This window comes from Mus caroli, chromosome 1 (assembly GCF_900094665.2).
Source record: "Mus caroli chromosome 1, CAROLI_EIJ_v1.1, whole genome shotgun sequence".
Classification (NCBI taxonomy): domain Eukaryota; kingdom Metazoa; phylum Chordata; class Mammalia; order Rodentia; family Muridae; genus Mus; species Mus caroli.
In genome coordinates, this window is record NC_034570.1 from 30,855,509 (window position 1) to 30,869,636 (window position 14,128).

The window sequence follows — 14,128 nt, forward strand, 5'->3', positions numbered from 1 at the left end:
TGTGCCATGCCTGCCTGGATACTGCCATGCTCCCACCTTGATGATAATGGACTGAACCCCTGAACCTGTAAGCCAGCCCCAATTAAATGTTGTTTTTTATAAGACTTGCCTTGGTCATGGTGTCTGTTCACAGCAGTAAAACCCTAACTAAGACAAACCTGAATTCCTCTAAGCTGGAAAATATAAAAGAAATGGACAAATTTCTAGATCCATGCAAAACACCAAAGTTAAACCAAAAAAAAAAAAAAAAAAAAATCAACACCTGTAACAAGTGAGAAGATTTCAAACAGCAAGTAAAGCCTTCCAATGAAAGAGAGTTCTGGCCCAGATGGAGTCACACAGAATTCTATGCGACTTTCAAAGATCTAGAGCCAATATTTCTTAAATTTATTTTAAAACAATAGAAACAGAAGGAGTATGTCCAAACTTCTACTAAGCCAGTACTTCAATATCAAAATGAAAACACAACAAAAAAAGAACACTCCAGGCCAATATCCATGATGAAAATATATTCATAAGTCCTTACTTACTTACTTGCAATCCCATAAAGGCAGATAGCAAAAAAATTACCTACCATGACAAAGTTAACTTTATCCCCATGTTACAGGGATAGTTCAACATAAATAAGTAGGTAATGTAATAAATCATAAATAGACAAAGAATCATATAACCATTGCTAGCCAGGCACGCATGGTGGCGCATGCCTTTAATCCCAGCACTCAGAAAGAGAGGCAGGCAGATTTCTGAGTTCGAGGTCAGCCTGATCTATATAGTGAGTTCCAAGCTAGCCAGGACATGATAAGACCTTGTCTCAAAACAAATTAAAAAAAAAAAAAAATCATACGATCATCTCAATATATTTAGAAAAAAACTCCAACATGGCTTCATGATAAAAGTCTAGAGACAGTAACCCTAGAGGGACCATGCCTCACCACAATGAAGACTATATACGACAAACCCACATTATCCTAAATGAAGAAAAACTTAAATCACATTAAAATTAGGAAAGGAGCATGGCTGTCCTTTATCCCCACACCTTTTCAATAAAGGACTCACAACACTAGCTGGAGCAATAAGGTAAGGGTAAGAAATTAAGGAGACAAGATAAGAAAAGAGGCCAAACTATTTGCAGATGACATGATATGACGCATTAGAAATCCCAAAGTCCACCAGAAAACTTCAGAAATTGGTCAACAATTTCAGCAAAATGGCAGGATACGAAATCAATTTAGAAAAATCAATAGATTTTATACACCAACAACAAACATGTTAAAAAGTAAAGATTTGGGCTTACCAGGGGGTGAGCCCCTCATTGGTTATCCAATACTAGGTAGTCAGCCCTGAAGGCATACATACACAAGCAACACTACACAATTCAGCACATTATCTATTCATACATACATACATATATATATATATATATATATATATATATATATATACACACACACACATATATATACACACATATGTATATATACGTACATATATATACACATATATATGTATGAATGTATGTATTATATATATTATATATATGAATAATAATTAAAAAGAAAAGAGACCATGAATTTGAGAAGGTATAAGGGGAGAGGGTAAATATATTTCAATTTTAAGTGTGTGTGTGTGTGTGTGTGTGTGTGTGTGTGTAGGGGTGTGCATGTCATGATCTATGGTACTCTTAGAATCTAGTAGATTTTATTCAAGCTCTGCACTCCCTAATCCCCCTGCCCCTGCCCCTAGACAAGGTTTCATTCTATAGCACAAGTTGGTCTGGAACTCATGGCACTCATCCTGCCTTAGCCACAGTGCTGGGATTACAGGCATCCAGTACAAATCCCGGTTAGTGTGGTGCTGAGAGGCACATCTAGGGCTCTGTGCGGGCGGCTAGGCAAGCACTCTAACAACTGAGCTACATCCCCAGCCCGAGTTCTGCGTTCCTTTAACACCACAGAGCACAGCACCACAGCTCAAGTGAGCTGAGCGTCCATTACCTTGCAGCTGCCAGACTTTCAAGGGGGCCATCTCATTGGTGCTCTCCACGAGGTGCTTCCGGAACTCTTTCAGCTGTCCTTCCAAGGCGGGGTACAGTTCTCTGACAGAAACAGAACCGACTCTTTTCACTGTGATCCCTCATAGTACACTTAGCAAAGGACTCCAATTTAATCTTCATAATTTTCCTCTCCCAAACCTAAGAAACTTTCCTCAATATGGGCAAAAGATTTTAAAGCACAACAGCTGTCCTCTAAAAGTACATTAATGTTGTATATTCTACATGAAGCTTTTGTGCTACGAACGCATAAAACCACAGCATCACCCAGAGAACAACAAAAGGGCTCAGCAGTGAAGGCTTGCCACCAACCCTGACAACCTGACTCAGATCCCCAGGACTGGGTGCAGGAATCAGAGAACTAGGTCCGTGTGCATACCCTGGACTCAGGCCCCGTTCCCATGACACACACGAAATAAATAAATATAATTAAAAGCATAGAAAGAGTACTAAAAGAGACTCTGGAAATCTTGATCAAATAAAAGTGGCACCTGACTAGCCAGAGCTAAAAAGAGATGACAGGCAAGTGTCCACGGTAGGGAGTCAACCAACAGTAATCCACCCAAAAGGGAAGAAGACATTGCAGCCGGAACTGGAAACCTCCTTACACTGTTTCTTTCAGCCAAGCGTCACCATAGCTGACAGATATGAGAGTGAGCCTAGCATGTTATTTACCATCATATTTTATTTTTTTAAAAGGACAACACACTGCAAAATTTCTAACTGAAATTCCCACACAGCAGAATTTGAGACTAAAAAATTTATCAAGTCACCACAGTCAAGAATAATGTTCAGCTATAAATTATGATGTTGTCACAAATGATCTGTGTAATTATGAAACGAATTCCATCATTAAAATCATCTTCTGTAGGATTGCAGGCCCTAGGGGAATAGGAAATTCACAAGAAGACCAACAAAATCAACTAACCTGGACCCTTGGGAGTCTCAGAGTCTGAACTACCAACCAAAGAACATACACAGGCTGGACCTAGGCCTCTCTGCACATATGCAGCAGATGTGCAGCTTGGTCTTCATGAGTCCCAAGCAACTGGAACCAGGGCTATCCTAAAAGCTGTTTCCTGTCTGTGGGATATGCTCTTCTAGATGGGCTGCCTTTTCTGGCCTCAGTGGGAGAGAAGGCGCCTAGCCTCGCAGAGACCTGAAGTGCCAGGGTCAGGGGATACAGGGGAGCCCCACCCACTCAGAGAGGGGAGCAGGCATGGGAAAGAGTTGTGGGAGAAGATTATCAGGAGGGGGACAGTGAGTGGGATGTAAAGTGAATAAGTAAAAGGTAGGTTAATTAAGTAAAAAAATCATTTTCTGCCAGGTATGATCGCCCATGTCTTTGATCTGCGTCTAGGAAGCAGCAGCAGGCAGACCTCTGCATGACTGAGGGTAGCCTGGTCTACATAGAGAATTCCAGAACAACCAGGACTACAAAGGAAGACCTCACTCAAACAATACCAATAACATAGGCCAGGCATGGTGTTGCATGCCTTTAATCCCAGAACTCAAGAGACAGGTGGATCTCTGTGAGTTCGAGGCCAACCTGGTCTACAATCAAGTTCCAGGACAACTAGGGCTACACAGAAAAACCCTGCCTCAAAGAAACTAAACAGACAAACAAATATATATTAAAGAAAAAACTTCCCATTGGCTAGCGGAACACTATCTCTATTGCATGATTTTAAGTCTACTTACTATACACTTTGTCTTCTTTTTTCAGATTCTGCTCAGCATAAGAAATTAACCCCATTCACTACTTCCAACCATGTGAAGAATAGAATGTGATCTTTTCCGCTACTCAAAACAAGGATCTGTAACTGTATGCTATCAACTGAGAGGAAAAGAAACCCACTTCAGCGTGGGCAGGTAACTCCAGTGCCATCCAAGAGCAGTGCGTTTCACTAGAACAAAACAGCCACGCTGACTGCAAGTGAGAGGGTTTCTCTGCGGTGGATTCTGTAGAGCTGCAACTCAGACAGCAACGGGAAAGACACAGGAACAAAGGACGGTGTACAGCAACATGAATCAACATACCTTAATTTTCCAAAGAGGAATCCCTGCACTTCATCAATAGGGTCGTTCTCCCCAATGACCGTGGCATTTACCTCAGTTCCTATAAAGACAAATTAGAGGCATGTCTAGTAGCTCAGAATAGAAGTGAAACGGTTCCACCACAGTCTGGATAGTAAACCGATGGAGTTTTGATATTTCTTGTGTTTCTGAACAAAATAAGAATAAATTTTCTTTCAAGCCTTAGAAAATTTTACATTAAAAATGTTGAAATTAATAGATTTAAATATTATGAAATATTTTTTCACAGTTAAATTCTAAAGAATTTACAGTTTAAAAAATCCTAAACATCACTGAGAGAGCAGCACACCATTTTCCATTTGCTTCACTATTCAAATCCATCATTTCATGTTTAAAAGCAGCTTAGAGAATATAATGGCATGCACCATAATTCCAGCTGAGACAGGAGGCTCACGTTCAAGACTGGCCTAGATAGTTTAGTGTGCCTGGATAACTTAATGAAAAGCAAACAAACAAACAAAAACATTAAAAAGAATGTGGATGCAGCTCAATGGTGAGATAACGGAGGACATGCATCATCACACACAAGGCTCTGAACTCAGTACCACACAGTACAAAAAGATATAATAAAGTGATTTTTAAAGAAAAAAAAAAAAGACAGCAAGTAAAACTTGTGGTTAAAAAAAATTACTTCAGGGTTGGGTATGACAGCTCATCCCTTTAGTCTCAGTACTTGGGAAGCAGAGGCAGGAGGATCTCAGTGAGTTAAGGCCAGCCTGGTCTACAGAGTGAGCTCCAGGACAGCCAGGGCTACATGGAAAAAAAAATCTGTCTCAACAAAACAAAAACAAAAAAACACATCGTATTATGGGAGGAAGAACCCAAAGAAAACTGTTCCAAGTACAAAAATAATAAAAACAAAAATGACCCATGAGGCCTAGGATATTTAGATTTTTATGCCAGAATCACAGCAAGGCCTGTCTGTGACATGCACAACCAACAACTAGCTCCCAGGGGATTATGGGGCAGCTTTCAAAATGGCCTGTAACTACACGAAGAACTTCCTGTTCCCTTGTTCAAGGAGAACAAAGAGACACCAACCAGTGTCCAATCTACGAAGAGGAGAGTCAATGTAAAGGATTTCCTCACTGCTTCCAAGCAGAGGCAAGGTCACGCTGGCCTCTGGCTGACGCTCACACAGATAAACTGGCAAAGAAGGAACCAGTTCTCTCAAGCACAAGTGACCCAAGAACTAGACCCTCAACTTGACAGAATAAAGACGAAAAAAACTAAAATGTAAAAATAAAACATCAACAACAGCTGCTGCTGATCACATCACCTGGGTAAAACACCACAGGCAGCCTCGTGGGCTTCGCTTTGTTTCCGTGTACCCTTCCTTGTTTTCACTGTTTGGGGACAGGACAGGACAGGCAGCCTTGAACTATAATCCTCCTGCTTCAGCACTGAGATTGTTAAGCACACACCACAATATCCACCCCAAATTCTCGACTTACATTATCTTCCTTGAAAAAGAACTTATCACTGCCCATACGTTACAGAGGACAAAAATACAGGCCTAGAAAATGTGCTGAAGGTTCCCACCCAGACGTGACAAGCCAATTCCCCATGAACTCATACATAAAGGCAAGAGAAAGCATGGTCTTATTTTTACAAATTCACCTTTCACCTGAGTATCATCCTTGGCCTTGTACTCCGTGCTCTTGATCGCCAGTTCCACTCCATAGCCAGAAAGGTAAACCGGCTCCTTCCTGGGATTCTGCAAATAGAGCAAGAGTTCCACCATCCCCACCTGGCCCAGCATGAGGCACAGCAGCCCTTCCTTACTGGCTATCGGGGCCGCCCCTGCTCAGTGCAGGCAGCCACACTGGTGAGAAGCACACACCAATTGGCTGTCCAATACTAAATGGTCAGCCCTGAAATACGTATGTGCAAGTAACATCATATGGACTGAGCAGGTTGTGTGTGTTCATATGTATGTGTTTATATGCATGCGTGTGTTTAACAACACAAGAAAAATGGAATAAATTTAAATGAAGTCAAGTCGGAGTACATAGGAGGGGCTGGAGGGAGAAAAGGGAATGATGTAATTCCACTGTAAACACTTTTTAATTGTTTTAATATTTATATATATATATAATGTTATTAGCTATATACTCAGCACTGATCGAGAGGCAAGACACCACTGGTGCTATAATAGATAGCATGACTATTACAAAGGGCTAATCGCCTGCTTTCTCAGACATGCACTCAAACGGCTTGCTCCACAGGGGGAGCAATTGATCCCTATGAACCTGGTCATAATCCAAGGCCTGGCAATGTCAGCAGGAGAGGAGGAGTCAAAAACTGGACTTTGGCCAGATGTGGTAGCACAAAGCTTTAATTCTAACAGGGGGTTAGGGGGGAGCAGGGCAGAAGAATTTGGACTTCTAGACCAGTCTAGACTATATTGAAAATGCTCTCAAAAATATAAAAGAACAAAAAAAGGGGGGACTGATAAATACATCTGTCTCTGCTCCATCAAATTTTCTTTTGGAATTTTTATTCTCTTAGCACATACTTAACAATTACCATTACTGAACAATATGACACACAAACTTTAAAGACTTCCATATTTTAAATACTCAATGATACACGTTTAATTTTATATTAATTCTGCTTTATTCTACCTCTTTAGAAACTCTCCGCTTCCACTAAATAAAAAGATACCAAAAAGAATAAGGTCAAAGTTCAACAAGCACATTAAAAAGAATGTCTCATCAACATTTATTTAGACATGCCTAGTTTCTGAACTACTATCCAGTAGTTAAAAGTTAAATATGCAGCTAATCCTCTGCATATTTAATAGCCATACTCAGAAGCTACACTAATGTGGCCAGACAGACTAACAGGGAGAAGGTACTCCCCTCGCCCTCCAAGATCAACCAACAACTAGCTCCCAGGGAATTATGGGGCAGCTTTCAAAATGGCCTGTAACTACATGGAGAACTTCCTGTTCCCTTGTTCAAGGAGACCGAAGAGACACCAACCAGTGTCCAATCTACGAAGAGGAGAGTCAATGTAAAGGATTTCCTCACTGCTTCCAAGCAGAGGCAAGGTCACGCTGGCCTCTGGCTGACGCTCACACAGATAAACTGGCAAAGAAGGAACCAGTTCTCTCAAGCACAAGTGACCCAAGAACTAGACCCTCAACTTGACAGTATAAAGAAGAAAAAAACTAAAAACTAAAAATAAAAAAAAGAAGAAAAAAATAATTCTGGCCACCTGCATTGTCTTAAACACCCATCCCAAAAGTACAACCCCAAACTAAAATGATGGGTGTGTTTGTTAGGTTTTGTAACTATCCAGAGGCTCACAGTTCCCAGATGTAAGACTTAAAACTATCTGGGTTGTTACCTAGATTAAGTCTCACTGGTGATTTTCTTCTTCTTCTTTTTTTTAAAGATTTATTTATTATATGTAAGTACACTGTACTTGTCTTCAGACACTCCAGAAGAGGGCGCCAGATCTTGTTACAGATGGTTGTGAGCCACCATGTGGGTGCTGGGAATTGAACCCAGGACCTCCAGAAGAGCAGTCAGTGCTCTTAACCACTGAGCCATCTCTCCAGCCCAGAGATTTTCTTCTTAATTAAAAAAAAAAAAAAAAAAATGCTACCCAGATATAAGACCTCAGATTTTGGCTCAATTAAACACTTCAATGACTATCCGAGTAAGGAAGGCTCAGTATTGTTTTAACCTTTAAAAAAAAAGAAAAGAAAATCAAATGCTAGCTAAATGTCTTCTCTCTGTCCCTCTGCACTGTTTCTAGTCTATCCAACAGCTTTCAAAGTGCATGAAAACAGATCTTAGTTTCATCGATGTCCAGTCAGCCGTGGAGGCCAAGAGAACCATGAGAAGGACCCAGCAGACGGATGCTCTTGTGAGCCCAATGTCTCTGGCTTCTCCCTGCCTAGGATAACACATCTCCCTCACATCTTTCCAGACAGCAGTCAATGATTCTTTCCTCCCTACATCTAACAGTTGAGGTTTTTTAGGTAGGCTCCCTGGAGGGGTACCCCAAAACTGTGACTCTGACACCCCAAATTCAGCTAGCTGAGATGGGTCATTGGCCCAACCCTACGATGGCATTAGAGTTACCTCGTCAGAGCGAAGGGATGATGAGAACAAGAGATAGAGAACTGGCTGCACAGTTTAGGGTAAAAGCCCTCAATGAGAACTAGTTTCTCTCTTAGCAAAAATCCAGAAACATCCTTGGGAGCCCTGGAAGCCTCATCCCTGCTAGAGACTAGAAAGGCCAAGTGTCTGGGGCTCTGACCTTCCATCTAGTTCCTAAATGATTCTTAGGTTACCTCTTGGGGTGTAGATATTAAAGTAATAATGAAGGCCTGCTAGGAAAAATTCTTCCTGGTCATGAAGCAGCCTGGGTGGAGGCTTAACACTCCAATGCGACAGGTCAACCTCTGGCCAAATACCCCCAGGGAGGCCATGCCAATGAAAGAGTTGGAATAATTACTTTTTTGTATTAGAATCCTGACTCAGACTTACTGGGTCAGCTATCACTAAAGAAGGACCCCTTCCTATAGCAGTTTCTTACTCTAAGAAAGGATGGAGAGAGAGCCAACATCTTCCTAATGAATGTAAACAACGTACAATAAGGGGAGGGACTTGTAAGAGAGTAAGTATTAGTCTCTGCTATCAGACACTGCACTGTGTCTGGGAGAAGATACCAGTATCTTCCCACTTTGTAAGACTCTGAGGCAAATGTTTGAATTTGCTTCCCCTCCACCCCAATCATGCTTACAGATCAGCCCTGCTGTCTTGGAACTTAAGTGACTAAAAGTGGCCGACCTGCTTTCCCTTTCCACTTCTCTTTGCCCTGATTCTATTAAAACACTTAAAGTCGCCTGTGACAGACGGCAAGGCAGCCCAGGCAATGGGAACAGACACCGTCATGAGTGCATTAGAATCCGGTGCATCTCCTGCCCCCAGAGCGCTGCTCTTCTGCTTGTGAGGAGCACACCTGCTCCTGAACAAGAGTCAAAACCTTCTTGTCAAGACACTTTAAAGGAAAAAAAAGATCTCAAAAAGAAAATGTGGGGGCTGGTGAGATGGCTCAGTGGGTAAGAGCACCCGATTGCTCTTCCGAAGGTCCGGAGTTCAAATCCCAGCAACCACATGGTGGCTCACAACCATCTGGATCTGACTCCCTCTTCTGGAGTGTCTGAAGACATCTACACTGTACTTACACATAATAAATAAATAAATTAAAAAAAAAAAAGAAAATGTGGGAATGTGGAAATGTGGACCCCAGAAGAGAACACAGCTGCCCATGCACACCCCACAAACGCATAAGCTCAAATACACACAGAGATCTCAATAATCACTTCTAGCTAGGCCTGGTGAATTGGACCTGTGGTCACAGCTGAGGCAGGGGGACTGCAAGTTCAAAGTCTTCCTGGAGGATTCCAAAGCCACCCAGATAACTCAACAATACCTAGACAACTCAACAAGACTGTGCTTCCAAACAGGTCCCCTAGGGGAAAGCCTAGGGGACACAGCTCAGGAGGCTAAGAGCTCACTTACCAGGAGATATGAGGGCTCAACACTCAATAGCCTAAGGTTCATGGACAGTTGGATGACTATCTTAAATGTTAACGTACAAGTTTGCACAATTCCTAGTTTCTGTTTTTTGGTTTATTTTTAAAAGACATAGGATCTCAGTATGTAGCTCCAGATAGCCTTGAATTCACAGTAATCCTCCTGCTTCAAACTTTCAAGTGCTGAGATTATAGGAATCACTCATCATACTTAGCTCATTGCAGTTCATTTTAAAATCAAAACGATTATCCCATGTTTTTAAGTGTAATTGTTTGACGTTTCTTTGGAAAAGCAAGCAAGGAAGGCACCACCCATGTGCAAGTAAGAGATCTGATGCAGACCAAGCAAGGGCCTTAGCAGGCAAGAGACCAACGCTCAGATCCTTAGCACCCAGACTGCTGTGGCAGCTTGCTTGGAATTCTAACCTGTGCAAGGTGGGAACAAGGAAACCCTGAGCAAGCGGGCTAGCTGGGTGCAGCTTGTTCACTTCAACTGAGAGACTGCTCAGTGAATGGAGAAGAGTGAGGGGAGAGCAATCAAGCAGCCATTACACAACTTCAGACCTCCACACGCGCACACACACGCGCGCGCGCATACACACACATGCACACACATACAAACACACACACACACACACAGACATACACACTGGGCATATGTACTCTTAAAAAGAGAAAGTAAGAACATTAATTAATTTAAGAATGTTCTGGGTAACCACCTTTGATCCCAGCACTTGGGAAGCAGGGGAATCTCTATGACTTTGAGGTCAGTCTGCTTTACAGAGTGAGTTCAAGGCTAGCCAGGGTGACACAGTGAGACCCTGTCTCAAAAAAAAAAAAAAAAAAAAAATTAAAGAGAGAGGAAGGGAGATGGAGGGGAGAAAGAAACAAGTGAAAGAAAGTACAGAGAGAGAGATCTGATAAAAGTATTGGATTTCTCAAAAAAAAAAAAAAAGAATTTCCAATTAAGTTATTTGTAAAAGTCATTTTAAACAAATTAATATTCAAGAAATTGTAAAATAAGTCAATACTTACAGATATATAATGTCGGAATACATAATTAATTTTGCCTTCGTTGCTTTTTGATATAAGTTGGTGGTGAATATTAGAAAATTCTTCATGGCCAATTTCAGAATAAAAAATGACCACTGGACTCTCAGGATTTGATGAGGGATATCTGTGGTCTCCTTTGAACAATAATGGTTTCGGTCTGGAAGTAAATATTCAATTAAGAAAAATTTTAAAGAAAACCAGGACACTGGTTGACAACAACTTTAAAAACTTAGCAAAGGTTTTAGGTATCTTCGTGAGCAGCACAATCTTAAACAGTTTGCATTTAGAATACTGTCAAGGATGAGTTTTACTCATTCATGGCTATATAAATGAAGTATACTACATGAATATTAATTATAAAATACTAAGTTAAAGTAAATATCATCAATTCTTTAAAAAGAACAGAAGGGAAGCCAGGATGCGTACCAAATCCCACAGCACTAAATCTACAGCATATTTTTGTACTGTGTGGAGTGTGATTGTAATTTTATCTGAAATTAAGGCCAAATAATTCGAGCAGCAGATAAAACTTTAAGCAAGTAACTTGTGAGCTACAGCAAGCCTCCCTCTCTGCCATGCTTGCTACTGTGATCTTCCTACAATGCTTTTTGTCTGTCTGTTTGTTTGTCTGTTTTCTGATAGAGGGTTTCTTTGTATGGGCTGGCTGGCCTGGAACTCATGAGATCAGCCTGCTTCTGCCTTGTAAGCACTAGGATTAAAGGAGTGTGCCGTGCCGCCACCGCCCCTTAATTTTTTTAATCTTCTCAAAAGAGTAAAAAACCACCATACTTTCTAAAATCAGCATCAAGACATTAAAAGTTCTTAAAATATGATCTACTGTGGTGGTCTGATGGAAAATGTCCCCTACAGGCTCCTGTATCTGAACACTTGGTCCCCAGCTGTGGTGCTGTTTGGAGGGAGGCTATGAAACTCTGGGACACAGAGGAAGAGCTCACTGGGGACAGGCTTTCATAGCCTCGGCGTACTCCAGTTCTTCCTCCTTCTGCTCCCTATGTGAGAATGAGGCGTGATCTCAGCTCCCTGTTCCCTCCTACGTGCTTGCTCTGCCATGGTGGGCATCTAGCCTCCTGAAACTGAGCTGCTCAGGATTTCAGCATGACAGAAATCAGAGCTATCTGGAAAAGGGGAACCTCAACTGAGAAAATGCCCCCATGGTGAGTCTGTAGAGTATTTCCTTGACTATTGATTGATGGGAGAAAGCCGAGTCCACTGTGGGCGAGGCCACCCGAGGATAGATGGTCTGGGTTCTACAAGAGAGCAGGCTGAACAAGCTAGCATGCAACGTGCCTCCATGGTTTCTACTCCAGCCCCTGCTTCCAGACTGCTGCCTTGCTTTCCCCTGAGGACAGATTATAATCCAAATAAGCCCTTCCTTCCCAAAATTGCTTTTAATCGTAGTGTGTTATCACACAATAAACAGAAAGACAGATGGAAATCTTACAGTAAAGTAAGTTAAGTGGCCTGTCACCATGTTATTCAGTAACAGCAACAAAAGAAAGGGACTAACACATCCACCCATCCCTGTTCTAATAAACCACGCAACAGAGGGCAATGACATGAAAAATATATTCTTCATAACGGCAAAGTTCCAAAATCCAAGACAACTCTAAAAACCTGCAGCAGGACATTTTTATGCAGGTGTTAAAAATACTGAAGCACACCTACATGCATAAAGTGGGAAGATGTCTCTCAACAGATATAGACCTACCTACTTGTGCAAACTTAAAGCCATAAAGATGATACACAGTAGACTATTAAAAGCAGTTCCACCCTCAGAAGAGGAGACACCACTCCACACAGGTCTACACAGTTGCTCTAACAAACTCAATACAGTTTTAAAAGAACCATAGTGTCTCATTACGTTGCTTTTCTTTCTTTTTTTTTTTTTTTTTTTTTTTTTTTTTTTTTTTTTTTTTTTTTTTTTTTTTTTTTTTTTTTTTTTTTTTGGTTTTTCAAGACAGGGTTTCTCTGTGTAGCCCTGGCTGTCCTGGAACTCACTGGCCAAGCCAGTAAAGAACATTCCTCCATGGCCTCTGCATCAGCTCCTGCTTCCTGACCTGCCTGAGTTCCAGTCCTGACATCCTTGGTGATGAACAGCAATGTGGAAGTGTAAGCTGAATAAACCCTTTCCTCCCCAACTTGCTTCTTGGTCACGATGTTTTGCCCAGGAATAGAAACCCTGACTAAGACAAATTGGTACCAGCAGAGTGGGGTATTCCTGTGACAACCTGACCATGTTTTGGGGAGGACTGTGGAAGGACTTTGGAACTTTGGGCCAGAAGATCCATTCGGCATTAAGAGCTCTGTGAGATGTTGTGTAGGAGCTTGGAAGATAATGTTGAGAACAGTGCAGAAAATGGAGGCCTGGCTTGTGAAATTTCAGAGGGAAGATTAAAGACTCTTTTCAGGGCCATTGCTGTTTTGATTGTGAAGATTCTGTGGTTCTGGTTAGCTGGGGCTGAANAATCAGCTGTGATTAACAAGATACCAGAACTACTAAAGCAAAAACTGTGNATTACTGGGACTATTGATGCTGGTTAGCTGGAGCTAAGAAATTAGCGATGATTAAGAAGAGACCAGCATCATTGAGGTGACATCTTCTGGGAAGTGTTTTCTGAAAGCACAGAGGCTCTGTGTTCCAGAGATAACCAAGGTTGTACCTTGTGCTGTGGCTGGACTTGGTAATGTATAAGAGTTACCCAGGAGGTACTTGTTTTGAAGGCATAAAGGGGTCAGGCAGAGCAGCTGAGGCTCGGCACTGTGAGGGGCCATGGAAGGCCATTGGTGAAGGTGCAGCCTCAGTTGCAATTGAGGGCCCAGGACTGAAGGGGTCATGCAAAGGAGTTAAGGCTTGGCACCATGAAGAGAGCCTATGAGAGGCTATTGGTGAAGCCTAGTTACAGTGGAAGACAGCAGCATTTTGGAGATGCCAGTACCATGAGATGACTACCAAGAACCGCAGCATCATTGGAGTACAGGCAGCTGGAACCTAGAATACAACGTGTGTGCTACAAAGGGCATAGCTGGAGAAGTCACGCAAGCCCTTGGAGGAGCCCAGAAGATCGTGAGTTGGATCCCAGACATTGGACAGTTGGAGTTTAATTTTTGCTTTTGATTATGACTGTGCCCTGATATTTTTTCCTCTTGAAGGAAGAAAATATTCTAGTGGATCCCACAGTTAAGAGACTTTTAATTAGCCAGGCGTGGTGGCGCACGCCTTTAATCCCAGCACTCGGGAGGCAGAGGCAGGCGGATTTCTGAGTTCGAGGCCAGCTTGGTCTACAAAGTGAGTTCCAGGACAGCCAGAGCTACACAGAGAAACCCTGTCTCGAAAAACCACAAAAAAAAAA

At 42.0% G+C, this 14,128-nt stretch overlaps 1 protein-coding gene across 2 annotated transcripts in view; it reads right to left on the reverse strand.

Moving 5' to 3' along the window:
- The window catches only part of Uggt1 (UDP-glucose glycoprotein glucosyltransferase 1), a 106,929-nt gene that overhangs the window by 67,048 nt on the left and 25,753 nt on the right, over positions 1 to 14,128 (reverse strand). For both annotated transcript variants that reach the window (XM_021176550.1, XM_021176559.1), the window contains exons 6-9: positions 10,740 to 10,914; positions 5,768 to 5,864; positions 4,091 to 4,169; positions 1,995 to 2,095 (exon numbers count right to left, since the gene is read on the reverse strand). In XM_021176550.1, coding sequence (XP_021032209.1) covers positions 1,995 to 2,095; positions 4,091 to 4,169; positions 5,768 to 5,864; positions 10,740 to 10,914 — 452 coding nt within the window. The remainder of the gene's footprint in view (positions 1 to 1,994; positions 2,096 to 4,090; positions 4,170 to 5,767; positions 5,865 to 10,739; positions 10,915 to 14,128) is intronic.